Source organism: Emys orbicularis, chromosome 18 (genome assembly GCF_028017835.1).
Source record: "Emys orbicularis isolate rEmyOrb1 chromosome 18, rEmyOrb1.hap1, whole genome shotgun sequence".
NCBI classification, from domain to species: Eukaryota; Metazoa; Chordata; order Testudines; family Emydidae; genus Emys; species Emys orbicularis.
In genome coordinates, this window is record NC_088700.1 from 14,887,731 (window position 1) to 14,909,841 (window position 22,111).

Below are 22,111 nucleotides of genomic sequence, written 5' to 3' on the forward strand. Positions count from 1 at the left end.
TAGTATTATGGATTTTATTTAGGCCACATTTTAAAAAGAACTTATTAGAACTTCTTTTTCCAACTTACGATTTTTTAGTAATCTTTTAAAATCCTCCGACTTTAAACTCCACTTGGCTGCGTATGGATATTGGAGCTGGAGAGAAAATTAAAAAACTTCTTAAAAATTAATTTTAAGTATTTTGGGCTGTTTGTAAATCAGTGTTATAATGCCTTGTGTTTGAGGGACTCACCTTGGTGTGCTGAAAGATATTGGACTTAGCAATAGTCACTTGTCTAGAACGGAATATAACAAGTGTAATTTTAAATCCCTACCTGGGGAGAAAGCTGGTTTTATGTATTGGAAATTGGTATTTGGAAGCTGATGAGAGGTTTGGAATGTTAGAAATGTAAGATGGATTAGTGGGCACAGATAATGAGGTCAAAGATACAAACTAAGTGCAGTTTATTTTATTCCCTTGTTGTGGAAGTGAAGAGATTTGTTCAAGTGCTGTTATGAGCCAAATGTCAAATAAATATTAATGCTCACATACAATCCTTTTATTTTCAGAAACAGAAACTCCTCATAACATTAGCAACATGAATATTCTACATTCATTGAAAGAGCTAAATAAAGAGTTTTATTCCATGGATAACCAGGACATTGACTCAGCTACAACATATTCAGGTTCCAAGAGTCTGCTTTCTCTCAAACTGAGTGTAGCAAGTACGGATGCATTTGATGACTATGAAGTCATAGACGACCTAGAAGAATTGAGACAAAGAATTAAGGATATGAAGTCTGAGCTTGAAAAGTACAAAATGTTCATATTTCATTTGCAGCCTACTAATCCTTTTTTGTCCAGTGATATTTTTAATATAGTTTTGAATGATGCTGAATTGCCCATGGAAAGACATGTTATACAAATGCAAGATACTGATGGACAAGAGACCAAAACATTTTCTACGGTACATCAGCAAGTGGATTATGAAATCCACATTGAAAACCTGAATTCACAGTCTGCAGAAACACCCGATGAACAAACATCACAAAATCTTAAGCAGCTATTATTAGAAAATGAGGCTGAACTTGAAAGAGAGCAAATTGCAAATATGCACCTTCTCGATGAAGTATATCGTCTGCAAAACAAACTTAGAGAAACATCACCATCCAAGTGAGTAATGCTAACACATTTTCAGCCCCTATGAGTAAGTGCAAGCACCAGTACTGTAGGAGGTAATTCCAGGGATATTCATATTTACATACCTCCACAGTGCAGTGTGGTGAAGGCTAAAATTCGTTAACATTAATGTAAAGTGACAGAGATTTTTACTTAGAAGTTGCCTTATAAGAACAAAAATTATTTCTACTATTAAAGAACTGCTTCTAATACTAGGGTGACCAGATGAGAGGAAGAAAATATCGGGACACGGGGGGTGGTCGGCTGGCGGAGAAAACAAAAAAAAGCCGAGTGCTGCCGGCGGAGCAAAAAAAAAAAAAAAATGCCGGCAGAGCGAAATATCGGGACAAACACGTAAATATCGGGACGGTCCCGATTTTATCGGGACGTCTGGTCACCCTATCTAATACATCCATATCATCCTCACATGATGGTTTTTATGCCACATGCCCTTCTTTCTCCAGAGGCCTATACAAATCTTCCCTGCAGGATGCTGTCTCCTATTTGATTTCTCGAGTGAGGTTCTCCCTTTTGCAGGTTTCTCTGTGGGAGGTGATGACTTAAGTCAGATTGACAGAGACCCTGGGGTTTTTTCTTCTTCCTCTGCAGCATGGGGCACTAGTTGCTTGCTGGTCTAAACTAGAGTAAATGGTGGATTCTCTGTAACTTAAAGTCTTTAAATCATGTGTGCAGATGTGGTCGCCCCATCTCAAAAAATATATATTGGAAAAGGTTCAGAAAAGGGCAACAAAAATGATTAGGGGTATGGAACGGCTTTCATGTGAGGAGCAATTGATAAGACTGGGACTTTTCAGCTTGGAAAAGAAACGACTAATGGGGGATATGATGACTGGTGTGGAGAAAGTAAATAAGGATGTGTTATTTACTCCTCCTCATAACACAAGAACTAGGGGTCCCCAAATGAAATTAGTAGGCAGCAGGTTTAAAACAAACAAAAGGAAGTATTTTTTCACACAACGCACAGTCAACCTGTGGAACTCTTTGCCAGAGGATGTTGTGAAGGCCAAGACTATAACAGGGTTCAAAAAAGAACTAGATAAATTAATGGAGGATAGGTCCATCAATGGCTATTAGCCAGGATGGGCAGGGATGGTGTCCCTAGCCTGTGTCTGCCAGAAGCTGGGAATGGGCAATGGGATGGATCACTTGATGATTACCTATTTTATTCTGTTCATTCCTTCTGGGGCGCCTGGCATTGGCCACTGTTGGAAGACAGGATACTGGGCTAGATGGACCTTTGGTCTGACCCAGTATGGTCGATCTTATTTTCTTATGTTCTTATGATTTGAGGACTTCAGTAACTCAGCCAGAGGTTATGGGTCTATTAGAGGAGGGGGTGCATGAAATTCTGTGGCCTGCAGTGTGCAGGAGGTTAGACTAGATGATCACGGTGGTCCCTTCTGACCTTAAAAGTCTATGAGTATAAGCCACAATCAATGCTCCCGGAATTTTGCAGCACTCACATTCTAATTTTTGTGGCAAGAGTAAGGAAATTCTGAATCAAATCTGAATTAGTCTGAAACACTTCTATGGGCAGTTGGCTGCCAAATTCCTGGGAACCTTCTATGTTGCACTTGTGTACAGTAGTGCCTTCCATTCAAGTATCTGAAAGCACTATACATTGAAATTAATGAATGAAGCCTTAGAATAGAAATTCAAAAACCAGTGAATCCTCCCTGTAAGGCTTGGAAGTATCATCATTTTACATATGTAGAAACTGAGGCAAAGAAAGTTAAGTAGTTTATTCACAAAACAGACTGACACTCTCCATCCTAGAATCTGGATCTCCTTATACCCAATCCTGTGGTTTGGCAACAAAACACTCTTTCCCCTAAGGAATACCTGATGGCAGCAGGCGGAGCACAGAAATGTCTTCAACCCTTTAGGTTTCTCCATAATTCATGATTGATGATGCTTGCAAACCCTTGATGTGGCACTTTAATGTTAGCTTAGAAAAATACACACCTGCTCCATAAAATATATGAACTTGCATCCTAGAAAATACACTTCACACATATGACATACTAAGGGCTGGTCCACACTAACCCCCCAGTTCGAACTAAGATACGCAACTTCAGCTACGTGAATAACGTAGCTGAAGTCGAAGTATCTTAGTTCGAACTACAAGGTACTTACCGTGGGTCCACACGCGGCAGGCAGGCTCTCCCGTCGACTCCGCATACTCCTCTCGCGGAGCAGGAGTACCGGTGTCGACGGCGAGCACTTCCGGGATCGATTTATCGCTTCTAGATAAGACGCGATAAATTGATCCCAGAAGATCGATTGCTTACCGCTGAACCCAGAGGTAAGTATAGACGTACCCATAGATCTAACTATGTAATCTAAGGGATGGGATGGGATGGGCTGCTATAAAGTTTTTATTGCCATGGATTTGGTATGACTGCATGACTCACAAGTGACCGAGCCACACATGAGTTATACATCCTCTCCCTATACAAGCAGAAATAAAAATGTTCTAGCAACCCACGTTGTCATAGTTTTTGTTTATGCCCCATATTTTGTTCGTTTTTTTTCCTTTTTCAGTCCCTTCCTCCCCCAAGGTACATAGTTCTGTAGAAAGAAGCATATCAGTGATAGGGACAATTGCAATATAAAGTGGACATCTATATCCACAAGTGCAGTATAAACTCAGTTATTTTGAGTTGAAATTTATATCCTACCTATTGAAGTACAAGAATTTAGGCAGTAAGTTGGTTGTCATGATCACATCTGTAGTAATAAACACAGGAGACAGTAACCTAGAATTTGTCATACTGGATGAAACCATTAGTCCGCAAAGTCCAGAATCCTGCCTCTGGCAGACGACAGTATGTGATGTTTCAGAGGAAGGTGGACCACATCTGACTCTCTTGGTCCTTCACAGACAACCATTGTAGAGATGTATATTTTTAGCCTCTTTACTCATTTCATTATAGCTCCTTCAGGTGCCATCTGACTCGCCTGTTTGTCAGATTCTAAGAATCAGGTTAATACTGGTTATTTGGGTGGCCTACAAGCGAATTCATCATTTCAATTCCTGCTTATCTTATAAATTAAGCAGTTACATAATGCATGATAACCTGTAAGTTGTTGGCATGATTACAAAGCCTAGTAGTAAGGGCAAGACATCTTTGTCACTGTTGCCGTAGGGCATTTTTAGAGAAATTGGATTTACATAATGTAACATTCTAGTCTAGAAATAGAATTGTAATTCATTTTAGTTTTTTTTAAATGTTAGTTATGGTCAAAACATTCTTTTCAGAGATAATTTCATTTTCACAGATATGATTCATTAGTTCATTCCCAAGCTCGAGAGCTCTCCTTTCAACGCCAGCAAATTAAAGAGATCCACAGCATCTGTGTCACCTATCATCAACATCTGACCAGCCTTATTAAAGCTTTTGAGGAGCTGCTTCAAGCCAGCGATGTTGATTATTATGTTGCTGAGGGCTTCCGTGAACAGCTGAATCAAAGTGTGCAACTTTTTGAGAAGCTGGAAAAGAAGTTTCTATATGGTATGTAGCTATATTTCCCAGCCTGTTGTCTATGGTACATAAATATTTTATTAAAATCTGAAGAATAATATTTTTGCCTTGGAAATCAACTTCTATGTATTGTTCTTATGTTTGTCCTCATGTCACTCACAGTGGGACCTTCCCTCTACAGTTCTTTCAGTCAGAATGGCAGGCAGACAGCTGCTGTCCCTGCCACTGCATGGCAGATTTAATTCTAGTGCTCATGCAATGTTTGATTTTTAACTTTGTAGTTGTCATTGCAATTGGGTCCTTGCATCTCAAGTTGTTCCTGTGTCACAAGACAAACACACCAAGCAACCAAAACTACTTGGACTAAAGCCACAGGGTACAGCAAAACCAATGACACGTTCAACAACAAATGGACTCCAGGATTTTTTAATATAGGACCCAGGCTTTATATACTTTTGAATCATGCCTATGTCTCTGATCAGCTCACATTGAAGTATTCATAGGAGTCTTCCCGTTGACTTCAATGGGAGTTGGATTGGGCCCATAAAAAGTTCAGAGGTTTTAGAATATCATTGAAAAATGTGCCTTTTTTGTTTAATGCTATACATGTATTAAATCATAAACAATGATTTGTGCTTTTAATGCAGATTGTCATTTATAAATGTGGAAAATGCATTACATACGGTAGAGCTTTTCCATTGCAATACAGGAATTGCCATACCTATGGGCCATCTAGTCTCTGACTGTGGCCAGTACCAGATGCTTTGAGAAGGTGCAAGAAATTCTGTAGAGGACAATTGTGGAATGACCTGATGGTAGAGGAAGTCCCTCCCTAACCGTCATCAGTTAGAAGGTTGGATTATACTCTGAAGACTGAGTGTTTATGCACCTGAAAAATTTCTGTCTTTTTCGGGGAGATGTTTCTTGGGTGCCCTGAGATCTCTCTGTCCAGTCTCAGTCCCCATGCACCCAGGCTGCAGTAAGGCATTAGGCTGGAGAGCAGGTGCCTGGAACATCCAAGCAGTAGGACTCTCCAAAGCTGTCGGTCATTTGTGTATTGTTCCTTATGTTTGTAAGCTGTTTTAATCAGAAGGTGTGTTGAGATCCAGAATCTTGTTGTAGAAGGGTCCCTGGGGACATAAGCATGGCAACAGCATGGTGAAGGAAAGACAGATGTACACCTTAAATCATGGCTATTTAAAATGCAATACTGTTCCCTAAAATAGTCATTGGAATTGATATTTGTCATCCAAAGGAACAGAGTGCCATAGCTATTATCATAATCTTCATTCTTTGTTACTGAGGAAGTTTGAGTGACAAAGTGATGGCAAAAAGAAAAAGGAATACTACGATGAGCAAAGTCCACCAAGAAAGCTTTTTCCTAGCTCCTCAAGGATGGACTTTCCCAGCATATCTCAGTCAACTAACAGCATTTTTGCAGGTGTCAGCTGCAAAGTTATCTTCAAGCAAACACTTGAGGTAGTCTTTTAAAATGGGGACACTGACCCCAGCATTTTCTTGTAATTGCCTGTAGAAGACTTTCTTCTGAAGCATTCAGTGGGCAATCAAACAGTGGTCCCTATCTTGTCCTTCTTTAAAAAGACCCGCAGCATGTTGTCGCTGTGATTACTCATACTAAAGAGGCTGTATATGTGAAAAAGATGCTATAACTAGTGTGTCATACCAAACTAATAAAAGATTGAGTGAATTCAGTAATTTCAGTGGATACTTGCATTACGAATCAGAAGATTTTGTAGTGCATAAACATTAACATGTTTTAAACCCCCACCCCAACCAACAGATGGTTTCCTATATACTATGAAAGTCACTGACAACTGAGACAGTTCGATATATCTAACACAATGGCACTGCACTGAACCACACATTAAAATAAAACGTCTAGAGCAGGGGTTCTCAAACTTCATTGCACCGCAATCCCCTTCTGACAACACAAATTACTATACGACCCCAGGAAGGGGGGACTGAAGCCTGAGTCCACCTGATTCCCGCTGCCCCGGGTGGGGGAGCCTGAGCCAAAGCCCGAGCCCCACTGCCCTGGGCGGGGAAGGGGTCAAAGCTGAAGCCCAAAGGCTTCAGCCCCAGCCAGGGGGCCTGTAACCTGAGGGCTGAATCCCTCAGGCTTCGGCCCGGGATGGTGGGGCTCAGGCTTCAGCCCCAAGCCCCAGCAAGTCTAAGCCAGCCCTGGCAACCCGATTAAAATGGGGTCCCGACCCACTTTGGGGTCCCGACCCACAGTCTGAGAACTGCTGGTCTATAGGATTATACAGAACATTTGGCTTACTAAGAATTGACTGTAAAGCAGTAGCATAAATAGCCTTCTGCCTGTGCATTTCAATCCTGACCTTCAGTCCAGACCTCTGAAAATCAAGTTCTGCGCCTTTCTTGAGCCAGGACTGCCAGTTGTGCTTAATAACATGGAGACTTAGCACTGTTACCAAGTGTGTGTTTTTTACATAGGCTGGTATCTATTTGCGCTTCTCAGGTCACTGTTCAATTAGCACTTAAGTTATTCAAATACGTTAATGCAGAGAAAAAGATTAGATAACCAGTATTATTTTGAGTGCACTTTTCTTCCTTTTAAAAAAAATATTTTTATTGTGCAGGAGAATCATTGGATGCAGAAGTTGCCAAACTTTATGAATTAGCACAAAGGTAAGAGTACCATTGAAGACTGGCATTAAACTTGTTGTGTATTTAAATGATAAAGAGCCTGTATGTTTTATAGCCCAACTTCAACTCTATTGCTCTTTGAGATGGCTGTTGCTTATACATCACATGTTCCATTAATATCCATTTTGTTAATAAAATATTCATAGAAAACAAGCTGTCTCTCCCCGCTTTTCAGCAAAGGTTTAACAGGAGAGCCACTAAAGTGAGGTGTCAGGTTACTAAGACTCTGTTACTTTTACTAGCATAAATAAAATTAGGATAACATACTAGGGCATATAAGCATAAATATTTAGGCTGGATGCTCAGCACAACCGAGAGAAGAGGGTTGGCAAAGGTGTCTTTAAGCTACCTTTCTGCTTCCCCTCACCCTGGGACTGAACTGTAGGGACTAGCTATGGTACTTGTTGCCTTGGGACGTTGTGAAGCCTAAAAGTATAACTGTTCAAAAAAGAATTAGATAAGTTCATGGAGGATAGGCCCATCAGTGGCTATTAGGCAAGATGGTCCGGGATGCAACCCCATGCAGTACGGGTCACAGGGACGTGCTGGTCGCTGCTTCCCGCAGCTTCCATTGGCCAGGAACTGGAGCTGTAGTCACTGGGAGCTGCGGGAGGCCGTGCCTTTGGACGGTCAACGTAAACAAAATGTCTTGCGGCCCGCCAGCGGATTACCCTGATGGGCTGCATGCCAAAGGTTGCCGACCCCTGCCCTAAACCTTTGACTACTAGAAGCTGGGAGTGGACGACTGGGGATGGATCATTCAATTAATTGCCCACTTCTGTTCATTTTCTCTGAAGCTTCTGGTGCCCGCCACTGTCAGAAGACAGGATACTGGGTTAGATAGACCATTGGTCTGACTCAGTATGGCCGTTCTTATGTTCTTATTACCCAAATGCATTGCTCTTCGACTTCATTCTCAAAGCACCCTTACATTAGAGGTGTGGAGAGCAGATGCTGTGAAGTTACCTAAATTGGTTTTATGCCAGCCCAGGATTATCTTGTGCTGGAGCAATCCTCAGCTGCGTTTTTAAGGTAGCTGCAAGTCCCCTTGCCACAAAAGGCACTTAAAATAGATCAGCTGCGGAAAATGAACTTTAAGGGTGAGATCCTGGCTCTCTTGAAGTCCACTAGTGACAAAACTCCCATTGACTTCAGTAGGGCCTGGATTTCATGCTAGATTCTTATCTCTAATATGTGGAGGTATGTCACTATATATCTTTAAAAATCTGCTACTATACATGTATCCTGTGAATTTGACACCAATCTCTCTCTAGTCATTGTGCTTCTAAAGCAATAATTATCATTGTACATTTACAAATATTTTGCTTGACACACAAGGGATAATGAGAAGACCACCACAATGTACCAGCAGCTTAAGGATGAGACACCTATACCATCTGCTTTTCATAGCTTGTCTGACTTTGAAATGTCAGAAAAGTCATCTATTGGTTCACCTGAACCTAAACAAGACCTAGTGGAGGAAGAACATGACAAACTGGCACTTGTGCCAAGCAAGTTTCCCCCAGGTAATTTTTTTCCCACTGAAGATTTACTATATATTGGGGAAAATTAGATAATAAAAAATTCATAAGGGAACTAATTAAGAAATAATGTGGAATGTATATCTGTTTCATCTTTCCAGTATCTTGCATAATCATTGTAATTTCAGTAATCATGCGTACCAAGATGACAACGATGGAAGCTATCTTCTCTTTGAAACAAAATTAGCTATGATATTTCGTGCCTTTGTTGTTTTGGACTGTCATCTTGTACAGTACTCTAGATGGTCCTTAAATAGACAAGTCATGAGGGAAAACAGACATTGTCAAGAGATTATTAAATTAAAAAAAAGAAAACAAGACAGATTTTCTAATTTTATAAAACCCAGTCTTGTGTTTCCTTGAGAATTGTAAGTGCTGCATAATTAATAACTGGTGTCATGTTTGACCTGGATAGTTTCAGTAACTGCAACCGATGGTCAAAGTAGTTTGCTGTAGACAGAGATGAAAGTTTAACAGCTGAAACAGTGTGCGATGTTTAGGGAAATTTTTTTTAAATAAACCAGCAGTAGATGACATGGATAAACTGACAAACAAGAGTCACAATTAGAACAATAAGTTCCTGACTATTGCTGAAACGTACAGCAGAGGAAGAGGAATTGTCGAATGGCAAAGCAAAAAGGAAAAGGTACTGTCCTGAAACTAGGTAGAATAGACTTATTTGTTAAGGCATGGAGTTTATTATACATAGTGTACGTCAAAGACTTATTTTATACGTGAGTTACTCTAGTGATCATCCTGTTGTTGTATGGGAAATCATATACAGTTGGTATACTAAGTCTAGAAATGAAGTGGTATTGTAAACTTTAGATTCATTACCAAATAAATAGAACAGTTTAACTAGAAAATTGTGTAATCACATACTGTTTTTAAATAGATGTTTAGAAGAGATTAAAACTAGCGTCTATGATTATTTGAGAACACAGAATAAAGAGTTCATGAAAGGAATGTTTACATCTAAATCACAAAATACAGAATTCAGTAAGACCCATGTAAGTTATTGAAAAGGCCCACTGTGAGTGCCATTCATTTAGCCTCTCTTGCTGTTTTTGTAAAAGATTTTCTAGCTCTTTTACCACATCTCACACACTGCTGTATGTACTGTACCCATTGTAAAATAATATCATTTACTCAAAATGAAAAGAGAACTCTTGATTTATTTAGAGTTATTAATGGAGCATCTTCAAGAAATTCGATCTCTGAGACAACGTTTAGAAGACTCCATTAAAACTAATGAGAGATTGAGGCTTCAGCTTGAACGACAAGTAACAGATATGGAACTAAATCAAGGTAAGACCTTATTTCATCATGAGTGAAATACACTTTTGCTTAACGTCCGAGCGATTGAACTCTGCTGGAGGAATGTGGGTGGGTTGAGGGGTAAAACCCAAAGCTAGGGTACAATATGGGTGCAATTCAACCACCCCATTGGCACTACTCCATAGTGAACTGAATTAGCAGCTGCAGCCCCACCACACTGCTTGTTTATTTGCATAAATGTGGATCCCATGACCCTTGTCTTTGACTTCCTCCATTGCATGAAGTATCCAATCCTGATGCAGAGATCCCTTCTATAATGTACAAGCGTCCCATATGGCTATTCCACCGACAGCGTCACACACACTCCCAAATCAGGGTTTAAATGCTGTGGAAGGTTTTGTGCTAGCTCTCTAGACCTTGGGTGAATTTCATCCTGGGAATTGAAAAGCCCTTTTAGACAGCGCTGTTGTCACGTAACAACCTAGATTTTCTGGATTTGTCTTCTATTTTTTATTGCTGATGTGACTTCACATGTCTTCTCCTTATATTCTTCATTTTGGAGTCACTGTATCTAAGCACAGACAGGGGCAGCTGCTGCAGGGAGCTACTTGCAGCTACCTAATTTTAGGGCTGCCCAGCTCTGGTGTAAATTAGAGAAAGAGGAGTCCTGCCCTAACACTGGTTGCTGCCACTGATGGCATAAGGGTCTCTTACTCTAGCTGAGGTTTGAGTGTCGTAGAGCTCATCTTTCTCCCTCTCCTCCCTTTTATACTAGGGCTGCTGGGAGTGGTTAGCATAGGATGTGGCTGCACTACCACTATTAGCTCTGTGTCAGTGGATATTCCCCTACATGATGGGGGGGCATTCTTCACAGAAGTCTCTGGATGTTTTAAGGCCATTGTGTGCTGCGTAGCAGCACAAACTGGCCTTCGTGGACTGGAAAATGTGGTCCACTATCTGCAGCTTGTCGTTAGAATTGCTTGCAGTGAGAAGTTCTTTCCTAACAAAACAGCATTATGACTTTAACTGAGGAATACTCAGCAGAAACTGATGGAATTTTTAAAAAGTCACTTTTTATTCAGATCTCTCTAATGTCAGTGTATGAAAATATGTAAGTCAACAGGTGCTTTGGGTGCTCAGCACCTTTGAAAACCAGACTGTTTTTAATGTTTTTTTCACAAGGAATTAGCCAGTCTTTAATCAAGCAGGCTTTTATAGTAAGTATATGGTACAATGCATATTTTTCTACACATAGCTTTGTTTTCATTCTCCTTCCTCACACTTTCCCCCAGACCAATATATTAATCTGCAATATTACTTCTATCAGAAGCAGGCAACAAGTACATGCATGCTTTCCTCATATTCAGTTTCACTAATATTAGTATTAGATTCATTATGTTTACATCATCTCCAGAATCCATTTCTGTTGTTATTTAAATGGATACTACCTACAAATGGCAGTTTGCTTTCAAGAATAATTTACACTGATGGAAAGGTGTATAAAAGGCACCCATTTCATTCATGAAGTATTTATGCTGCCGGAAAGCCATATTGTTCTCATGAAATAACCACACTGAAACAGTTCCAACTGTTTTACAGCTTCATAAAGATTCTGGAAAGGGCATCCATTCATTCAGTGAAAGTATATTTTCTTTATAAACTGTCTGTCTTATGCCTTCCATCTGTCTTCTTGCTACTTTAGTAGATTTACCAATGCATAGAGGGAAAATTTGGAGAGGAATGGGAAAAGTAGCTATTTATTACAACAAGCCCCTCTTTTGCTACATTATTCTCTTAGCATTTCCTATTGCTTTTAAGATGTGTTTTGGGTATAGAGATGTGTGTTCTCTCTTCAGATAATAATGATTGCCACTTTGCTCAAGATTTTTACACTGTTTTGTGTTTTAATTTTGAATTTGGCTATAAAAACAAACTTGTGGCTGAACATGAACTAGTTTTAGGCCTTGGGGATATATATTTTTTAAAACAGATGGTTTTAAACATGTTTTTATTTAATATCTTTATTTTGTTTTCCTTAAAAAAAACAAACAAGTTATAACATATACTTGAATTTAACAGGCTGCCTATCATCATTTATTTTATATCAAGTTGTTTATTCACTAAACTCTAATACCAAGAATTACTTTAGTCTGTCTGATAAATATTTTATATATGTACATACATATGCCATGTTTTGCCATGTTACCATGTTGTTTGTAATATTTACTTTGTCTTAAGTACTCGGAAGCCTCTGGGTTTGTAGCACCTTATAAATCATGGAGGTGGTGGAATGACTCCATAGTTAACCAGACTTGAGCTGAAATTTTCACTAAAATCAGGACTAAAATATTTCCGTCATTTCAAATGCTAGACTTTTAAAAAGTTTAACGGTTAATTCTGAATTTTCTAGGTTTCTAATGCTTGTTTTGGCATTTTTAAATATAGTAATAACAGTAAGGCTTTTTATCCTCAACTTACTGATATGTACAGTCATGCTTCAGTTGCAACCTCAGCGTATTTTTTGTCTGCGGGGGAGGGAATATTTATTTATCTTTGCTGCTGTTTTCTATGGTGCCCATCTCTCTGTCAGTCTTCCCTTGGAAACCTATAAGGTCTACAAACCTTTTTGTGTTCACTGTTGTGATACATGACTTAACCAAAACTCCTCAGCGTAACTGCAATCATAGGCCCTGATCTTACACTCCTGTCTGCTAGCTAGACCCAGGCACCTGACCTGTGCAGAGCCCCACTGAAGTTAGTGGGGCTCTGCACAGGTGCAGAATTCTTTGCTAGTGGGTTTAATTGCAGGATCGTGGCCTTATTACCATTGGAGCTACATTTCCCCTTTATTGGGTAACAGAACTAATAGTTAGATTCTAGAGCCTTTCAGTGTAACTTGTCAGTTAACATGAGAGCTGGGTGACGGGCAATAAATTAAATTGGGATCAAGATGAGATCATCAAGTTCAGACCCTTCAAGTTGAATTGCTTCGTTAAAATCTGAAAGGCAAAAATCTTTTGAGTTCACATAGCTACCTTAATTCTAACACATAGATAGTAAAATGCCGTTAGTGCCAGGCTCCTAGAGCCTTTGAATCTTTCAGTAACAACAAGAAGTGAGTATCATGGCACACTACATCCCAGTTAGGTAGTGGCTAAGAGCTTCAATTGGGATTGCAGTAAAATGAGGTTAGTCAGAGAAAGTACAGCACATCAAATTGAATTGCTATAGCTGAAAGGCATCCATTGCCTGCATTCAGCTATTTCTTTGCCACATGGTTATTTCTCTATTTATCAACTGAGCAGTTGGCACTCATTTAGTTGTCTTGATCTTTGCTAAAGCAGTAGCGTGTGGGTCAACCATTCAATAAAAATATATTTTAAATAGCACTATTAATCCCAATGGATCCTGAAGAGCTTTGCAAGTCTAAACAGATGTACACGTTTTACACAGGGCTATTGCTTCATTCATCATTGAAATGTAGCCACCCCGGGAGTGGAACATGGCACATCATTGTAGGGCACATGAATAATGTTGTATCCAGTTCAAACTGCACGTAGCATTTAGGGAGGTAGAATGATTCCTCAGGCTTGTCCTGGAAACCAAAGTTAACTCCTCTACTTGTACAAATGCCATTGGATTTTTAGTGACTACAAGTGGCCAGGAAGAATCTGTTTTTAATCATAGGCAAAGGACAGCAACACTTAGCACTATGTTGGGTCAATGATTCAGCATTAACTTGGAAGCAAAATGTCGTCAACAGAATCAATATCACTACTTCCCTGCACCACCCTAGGTTTTCCTTGAAGGTCTCCTATGCAAATACTAACACAGTCACAGTCAGCTTGTGAAAGCTGAATGGCTCTCAGCCGAGGTGGTATGGCTAAATGTAATACAGTTTGAACACAGGAGATGTACTGGAATTTATCACATGTGAAACTTCAGTACAATACACTTCAATTTAAAAGTGTGTGATGGTCTCACAGGACTTCTTGCAATCTGTTGCACTACATTTTTTGGTCGTTGCCCGAAGATGGTTGCATACCAAATCTTCCAGAGATAATTTAGCAATTTTGGTAACGTTAGCACAATGATTGAGGGTACTTAGGCTGTGGAGCTTTGGTTTACTTAGAATTTACCCGAATTGCCTTTCAGTCTGCAGCAATGATAACCTTCAAAATATATAGGGGATAAATATCTTTCATAACATGTTTTTCTGCTTTGTTTAAATTGTTCTTGTCTGGAAAGTTTAATCTTTACTGACCTAGAGATGACTCATAAATCATTTTTATGGATATATTTATAGGTTCTGCAAACGTTTTTATCCATGGTTCAGAGCAACATAATTCCCTGACTTCTGAAATTCATTTCCTGAGGAAGCAAAATCAAGTTCTGAATGTAATGCTCGCAAAAGGATCTAGAGGTAAAATATGAAACTCTGCTTTAAAGAAGCGGCTTGCAATTTGGAAAGCACCATGCATTTTTATTCCAATCAGAAAACAACAAAATATTTACATTTCTTTCATTAAATTGCCTCCACAGCTCTCCCCACTCGTGAAATTGCATGACCAGCCTTTGTATCCAAACGCAGGATAATAGGGGTGGAGGAGTTGGAATAGCAGCGCTCTACCAGTATTGTGCTGCTCCTCTCTCTGCCCATAGCATTATCCTTTTTTGTGTCCTCTTTCATTTCCTCTCTCCCTCTTTTTTTTGCATGTGTGTGTGCATTCCTTTTTTCCTTTGTGCTATTTTCTCTCCTTCCACCCCTGTTTGGTGTTGCCCACTTTCCCAAGCTCTGTGTTTAAAGATCTTGCCAAAGGAAATTGGCTAAAATTATTCAGTTTCATTCTGAGTGGAGCTCCTTTCAGGCAGAGCTGGCTGCAAAGGGAAATCAACTAATTTCCCTTAAGGTTCTAGAGCCTGATGCAGAGGGAAAACTGGATAGTTCTAGTCAGTTTCCCTCTGCAAGCACTTTACCTCAGTTCCATTATTTTTGAATAATCAATTTCCCTTTGCACCTTCTTAGCTTGGCTCTCAACTCTCCTCAGCTCCACATGTGCTCTAAGCAACAAAGTAAAATTAATTCAGCCCCCTTAACAAGAAACTCTTTAAAGCATGTAAAGCTAATCCTTGGGACAGATGCCTTTCTGCGTGTGCAGAGTGGTGTATGGACCGTTCGCATAAAAGAAGCACATGAACTCTCCCCCAGTTCATGTTTTCTGATCTAGAATCACTTGGTCTTTAGCAGTTTATTCAAGGTTTATCTTTCACACTGCATAAGCTAGTGTTGCTTTTCTGTGTTGCTTTGTTTGACAATATGTTTCTAAAGTCAGGGCTTAAGTTTTGTAAAAATTATGTCTAAGCCCTGGTCTACACTACAAACTTTTATGTTGATTTAACTACGTCGCTCAGGCGTGTGGAAAATCCAGACCCCTGAGTGACGTAGTTATACCGACTGAACTCTGGTGTAGATAGCGCTGTGTTGATGGGAGAAGCTCTCCCGTCAGCATAGGTAGCATCTTCACTAAGTGCTACAGCGACACATCTGAACCAGGGCAGCTGCACCCCTGCAGTGCTGTAAGTGTAGACAGGCCCTAAGTAACGACCATGACAGCAAGGCATTGTTGCCTTTTATTTTTAGTACTGGGTCAATTTCCCCAGGGTTTGTGGGCATCTTCCCCTTTTTATCTTGAGAATAAATACCACCTGCTGCAGTTTTTTGGTCTCTTGTGTCTGTCCAGTCTCAGCCTTACCTCTCCTCCTGTGATATTAGATGAAGTCCTATGGGCGCCTCCTGCTGATTTTTCTGAATCAATGCACTCTATTTTCAATGCAAAGCAAAAGGATTTAGTCACAATACATGTGAATATGAATGGGACTCATGTAGCTGAATCCCCACAGACCATGCTGCACATGACCCCATTTCAAATTCCAGTATTTTATTTCACCCTGTTGTTTTGCTTCTATATATTCATAGTTGGCTTATAGCTCTGTGCAAAGGTATGGGATCTAGGATTGTACCAGTATATTAATATAAAACTAGAATAGTAGATTCCAGTGATATTAACCCTTTGGACCCTAGCTACTACCCAGAGGTTCTAGTGTCCTTCTGCAGAATGTAACTTCCAATGAAGTCAATGGAAGGTATTTGAATCCTGGAGGAAGAGGATTGGGACCCATGCATTTTAAAGCCCTTGGGAACTTCCATTTTCATAGACTTTCAGCTAGGTTGCTCTGCTGAGGAGGGAAGATTTCTAATGGCTTGGAGGTGGAATGATTTCTCCCTGCTTGACCCCTGGCTGGGAACTTCCTCTCTCCTTACCAGCGCTGGCTTCCTAACATGACCAACTGCCCCTACTGACAGTTCTCAGTTAAGGAGCCAACATGGCTCGGGAGGCTGGTCATGTCAGAGGCAGGGGAGAACTGGCAAGGTACTGATGGCATGCATGCTGATAGTGTTGGGAAAGAGCATTCAGTGGAGGGGATGGAGGGTTCATTGTGGGACAGCGAGAAAGGTAGGAGTGGCCTTACTCATACCTTCTCCCCTTCAACAGAAGACAAGTTTACTACTCGGTAAGAGCACTCAAGATGAATATGCTCCCACTTGGAGCCTAATCCTGCAAGTAACTGAGCAGCCCCTTTCCTGCTGATTTTGTCAGGTGGAGGGTGTTTGACATGTGTAAGATAGTGCTCAGCTTCTCATAAAATTGGGCCATGAGTGTTCTAGGGGTTAAACTCTACACTCCATTCAGGCACATTGATCTACGAAAAATGCATTAGAAAACTGGAGTACTAAAATCATAAAACTCACAAGAGCATCTGATTTCCATTATTACTCTGCCAGTGCTTAACAAGTTGAATTCGTGGAGTAGTGTTGTTTGGGTACATTGTGGGAATTGCAAGCGACTTGTATTTTTTCTTATTGCAGATAAACAAAAGGAAAATGAAAAGTTAAGAGAATCTCTCTCTAAGAAGAATGCAATCATTGAACATCTTCACCAGGATTATGAATGCTTCAAGAAAGAAAATGAAAAGTTGCAAAAACAAATTGGCAAAAAGGAGGATGAAAATAGACATTTGACTCACGAGATTTACAGCAGTCGTAATGAATTAAACAGGTATTGATCCTGTCTCTGTTTGACTATTTTCTCCTCCAAATGAACACTGCGTGTCATGCATGTGTTTAGCAGTGGCCATTAACATTAATGAGAGCTGCATAATTACACTCAAGGAGTGGGGAGAAAATTAGAGGGGTGGGGAATTTTAGATTTTAAAGGAATGAATGAGCAAAATTTACCTTTGACTTATGAGTACATTGGAACTTAACAGGTTGCAGACAGAAATGAATGTAAAGCAACATCAGCTTTCTGAGAATGACAAATTACTGCAGTCACTCCGAGTTGAGCTAAAGGTGTATGAAAAGTTGGACGAAGCAAGGAGAAGGAGAACAGGTATAAAATGCACTGTCATGTCTGTGCTTTGTTATGGCAGCCACACCAGCTCTGGCTGTGATCTTGTCAGATTACACAAGACAGGAGTTGGGCTGATTCGGTATTTCCTTGGTTTTACTGAAATCTCCATTATTGCTACAGAAAGTGATCACAGAATCCTAGAATTGGAAGGGACCTCGAGAGGTATTCTAGTCCAGTCCCCTGCACTTGTGGCAGGACTAATTATCTAGACCATTCCTGACAGGTGTTTGTCTAACCTGCTCTTAAAAATCTCCAATGATGGAGATTCCACAATCTCCCTGGGCAATTTATTCCAGTGCTTAACCACCCTGACAGTTAAGAAGTTTTTCCTAATGTCCAACCTAAACCTCCCTTGCTGCAATTTAAGCCCATTGCTTCTTGTCCTATCCTCAGAGGTTAAGAAAAACCAATTTTTCTTCCTCCTCCTTGTAACAACCTTTTACATACTTGAAAACTGTTATCATGTCCCCTCTCAGTCTTCTCTTTTCCAGACTAAACAAACCCAATTTTTTCAATCTTCCCTCGCAGGTCATGTTTTCTAGACCTTTAATCATTTTTCTCTGGACTCTCTCCAATTTGTCCACATCCTTCCTGAAATGTGGCACCCAGAACTGGACACAATACTCCAGTTGAGGCCTAATCAGAGCAGAGCGGAAGAATTACTTCTCATGTCTTGCTTACAACACTACATCCCAGAATGATGTTTGCTTTTTTTGCAACAGCATTACACTGTTGACTTTCATTTAGTTATGGTCCACCATGACCCCCAGATCCCTTTCTGCAGTACTCCTTCCTAGGCAGTCATTTCCCATTTTGTATGTGTGCAACTGATTGTTCCTTCCTAAATGGAGTACTTTGCATTTGTCCTTATTGAATTTCATCCTATTTACTTCAGACCATTTCTCCAGTTTGTCCAGATCATTTTGAATTTTAATCCTATCCTCCAAAGCACTTGCAACCCCTCCCAGCTTGGTATCGTCCACAAACTTTATAAGTGTACTCTCTGTGCCATTATCTAAATCATTGATGAAGATATTGAACAGAACCGGACCCAGAACTGATCCCTGCGGGACCCCACTGGTTATGCCCTTCCAGCATAACCGTGAACACTGATAACTACTCTCTGGAAATCGTTTTCCAACCAGTTTTGCACCCACCTTATAGTAGCTCCATCTAGGTTGCATTTCCCTAGTTTATTTATGAGACGATCATGCGAGACAGTATCAAAAGCTTTACTAAAGTCAAGACATACCACGTCTACCGCTTCCCCCCATCCACAAGGCTTGTTTCCCTGTCAAAGAAAGCTATCAGGTTGGTTTGACACAATTTGTTTTTGACAAATCCATGCTGACTGTTACTTATCTTATTATCTTCTAGATGTTTGCAAATTGATTGCTTAATTATTTGCTCCATTATCTTTCCGGATACAGAAGTTAAGATGATTGGACTGTAATTTCCTGGGTTGTCTTTATTTCCCTTTTTATAGATGGGCACTATATTTGCCCTTTTCCAGTCTTCTGGAATCTCTCCCGTCTTCCATGACTTCTCAAAGATAATCGCTAATGGCTCAGATATCTCCTCAGTCAGCTCCTGTTGGTAGTTTAGGCTTTCGCTACACTACACAGGCTTTAGCTATGTGGCTGTGGGCTAAAAGTCAGGCAGGGTAAACGCTGTTTGTCGGCACTTTTGCCGACAAAAAACTCCCACCCCCTACGAGTGGGGTTTGCAATGTCGACAGACGAATGCTCCTGCTGACACCGAGCCATTTACACTGCCACTTCCCGTGCAAAACTTTTGTCTTTTGGGGTGGGGTGGGGGAGCTTTTTTAAGCACCTGTGAATGACAAAACTTTTGTCGTTCAGTTGGCAGTGTAGACAAACCCTTAGTAGCAAGCGGCGCTCTTCCCTCAGAGTCAGTATTAAGAGAACATCTCCTACATTGTGTCAGGGACAGTGTGCTGCTGGAGGTACTATCCTTTGAATGGTATGTAAAATTGAATCCCTGCCCACTTGTGCTTATTAAAGCTGTAGGGGAAGGGAATGAAACCTACCTGACTGCTTCTTCCACCTTCCAGGAGCAAGGGGGCAGAAACCCTTCTGAATGAACATCACATTGGTGGAGGTATGGAACAGCCCCAATTTTCATTGCACGCTTCCTTCAAAATCCAACGGAAATCCTTGCAGAAATTAATGCTGTTCTTTGCTATGTTAACTTGAATCCCCTTTATAGTTTGGTTTAGTGCCCAGCTGCAGCAGAAGAACCCAGTTGCAAAGAGACAAAGGGAGAAATCTAGAGGGATTGACTCAAGGATAGAACTAAATTTCTCTGCAGAACTTGCAACATCCATGTAATTAGAGGATCACAGCAAACTTCATCCTCATGCAGCTGCAAACCCCTTCCTGATGGGTGGAGAACCTTTTTGGATCTTAAAATGCAGGACGTCAGGAAGCCCCTTTTGTGCTTTGCCTGTGCTATGAAAGGGAAGAACAGTGCCCTGAGAGTTTGTCAGTTTCAGGTTGGTTCCTCTGGTTGCCAGGTGATCACAATTCCCTTTATCCCTTGTGTGAAATAAAATTATCAATTGTACTCCATCCCTTCTCCTCATGCCAAGATTACCCATTCCTTTTTTTTCTTCCCCCCAACTGTGCATTAATGCACTTCAGATTTTATAAATCCTTTCCATTCTACTCTCTTATTATACATCATCTTGCTTTTGGCTTGCGACTTATTAGCTTTTATGGACAAAGTGAAAAATAATTTTCAGCTCTTATTAAATCGTTTGAGGGTAGAAGCAATTAAAATTTCCTTTTTTTTTGGTCAAACCACTATCTTAATACTGTTTGTAGTTAATTCTTAATATTGAGAATAAAGCTGGCTATAATTTACTTGCTAAGCATTTTGATAATGTCTAACATTATTTTAATTGTTAACGATGTTAAGTGCTTCTTTTAAAGACATCTTGGATCCTGGACATGAAGAATTCCGAAAAGATCAAAATAATCCACTTGACTTACATGAACTATTGACTGAAATACAGAGTTTGCGAGTGCAGCTTGAAAGAAGCATAGAGACAAACAAGACTTTGCATGAAAAATTGGAGGAGCAGCTTTCAAAAGAAAAAAGAGAAGAAGCGGCCTCAGTGTCAGCTGTGAATGTCAACTACCTTTTAAAACGAGATTCACAGCATTATACAGGAATGAATGGTACTGTGCAGTACTTGCTTTTATAACACTGTATAGAAACCTGTGCCGTGTTCTTCAAAGATGCCTCTTTCTCCTAAAGCCTTATATGACATCAGCTATGTTATTTGGGAGCTGTCCATCAGCTTTTCAAATCTCTTCCCTTTTAGAGTTATTAGTGCATGCAGAGGTGAAACGAACACTGTCTGATAGCCTCTAACTGTCCGTTCCTTTTCATTCAGAAAAAGGTTTGCAGATGATCACTGGAATGGAAGGATGACTAGGTTAAGTTTCCATAAATTTTGCTTACCTGGGGGTTCTTTATTTAATGCACAGCTCTATAGCATCTGCTAGAGGTGGTTGTGCATTACTCAAGAATGATCAGTGAGTGCACTGGCTGGTCTTTGTATAAATCAGCTGTCCCCTTTATACCCTGAGGAGTATTTTATCTTTATTTGCACTGGTATTCAGTAATAGCATTGTAACAAATCAGAATTCAGGGGACAATGTAGTGAAGTGTTTTAAACAGAGGGTACAGAAGGCACAAGGATCCTGGCTCCTCTATGTCCCTCATGGACCCTGCACTTAGGAGAGCACAGACTGTTTCCCCTAGTGCCCTGTGGGCACAAGTCACCCAATAAAGGAACTTTCCTCACACTAGCCTGCCTAAACACCCCGCTGCATACAGAAAGCAGGTCATACCAGCCAGCGGGGGATTGGGAGAGTTTCTGAAGCAGCAGGGCTCTACACACACACACGCACCCATGTGGGCCTATCTAGCCCAATCTTACTTGTACTCTGTATAAGTTACACAGATTCTCATCCAAGCAACAATTACAAACCTCTCATTGACTTATGGACTGGACGTCATCTCCGCAACCTCCCCAAACACCTATGAGAAAAGACAATGGCAGATTTTATTCCACCCCCAGGTGAGGAAGACCCTGAATGCAGCAGAACCAGTATGTTAATTCTGTGCAGGGTTTTCCCTGCGTGCAGACAGCACCTAGACTACTGTAACATTTTCTACATGGGCCTGCCCACTTGGGGCCACTCAGAAGCTTAAGTGGGTGCGAAATGTTGCTGCTCACTTGCTGAACAATACTGTAGGTCGTGCAGGGAGCCCATAACACCAACAAGTGCACTGGTCCTAGATAAATTTCTAGGTGTAGTCCTAGATGCTGGTCTTGACTAATATCAGCCTGAATGATTAGAGACCTGCTTATCTGAGACACCATTACTTTCTGCCATAGCCGAGACTGGAGGGTTGGGAGGGAAGGATCAA

At 40.5% G+C, this 22,111-nt stretch overlaps 1 protein-coding gene across 1 annotated transcript in view; it reads left to right on the plus strand.

The window, feature by feature from the left end:
- Positions 1 to 22,111, plus strand: part of CDK5RAP2 (CDK5 regulatory subunit associated protein 2) — a 100,721-nt gene that overhangs the window by 65,933 nt on the left and 12,677 nt on the right. The window contains exons 25-33 of the mRNA XM_065418586.1: positions 550 to 1,153; positions 4,463 to 4,695; positions 7,290 to 7,338; positions 8,695 to 8,882; positions 10,080 to 10,205; positions 14,482 to 14,598; positions 17,104 to 17,293; positions 17,505 to 17,626; positions 20,602 to 20,850. Coding sequence (XP_065274658.1) covers positions 550 to 1,153; positions 4,463 to 4,695; positions 7,290 to 7,338; positions 8,695 to 8,882; positions 10,080 to 10,205; positions 14,482 to 14,598; positions 17,104 to 17,293; positions 17,505 to 17,626; positions 20,602 to 20,850 — 1,878 coding nt within the window. The remainder of the gene's footprint in view (positions 1 to 549; positions 1,154 to 4,462; positions 4,696 to 7,289; positions 7,339 to 8,694; positions 8,883 to 10,079; positions 10,206 to 14,481; positions 14,599 to 17,103; positions 17,294 to 17,504; positions 17,627 to 20,601; positions 20,851 to 22,111) is intronic.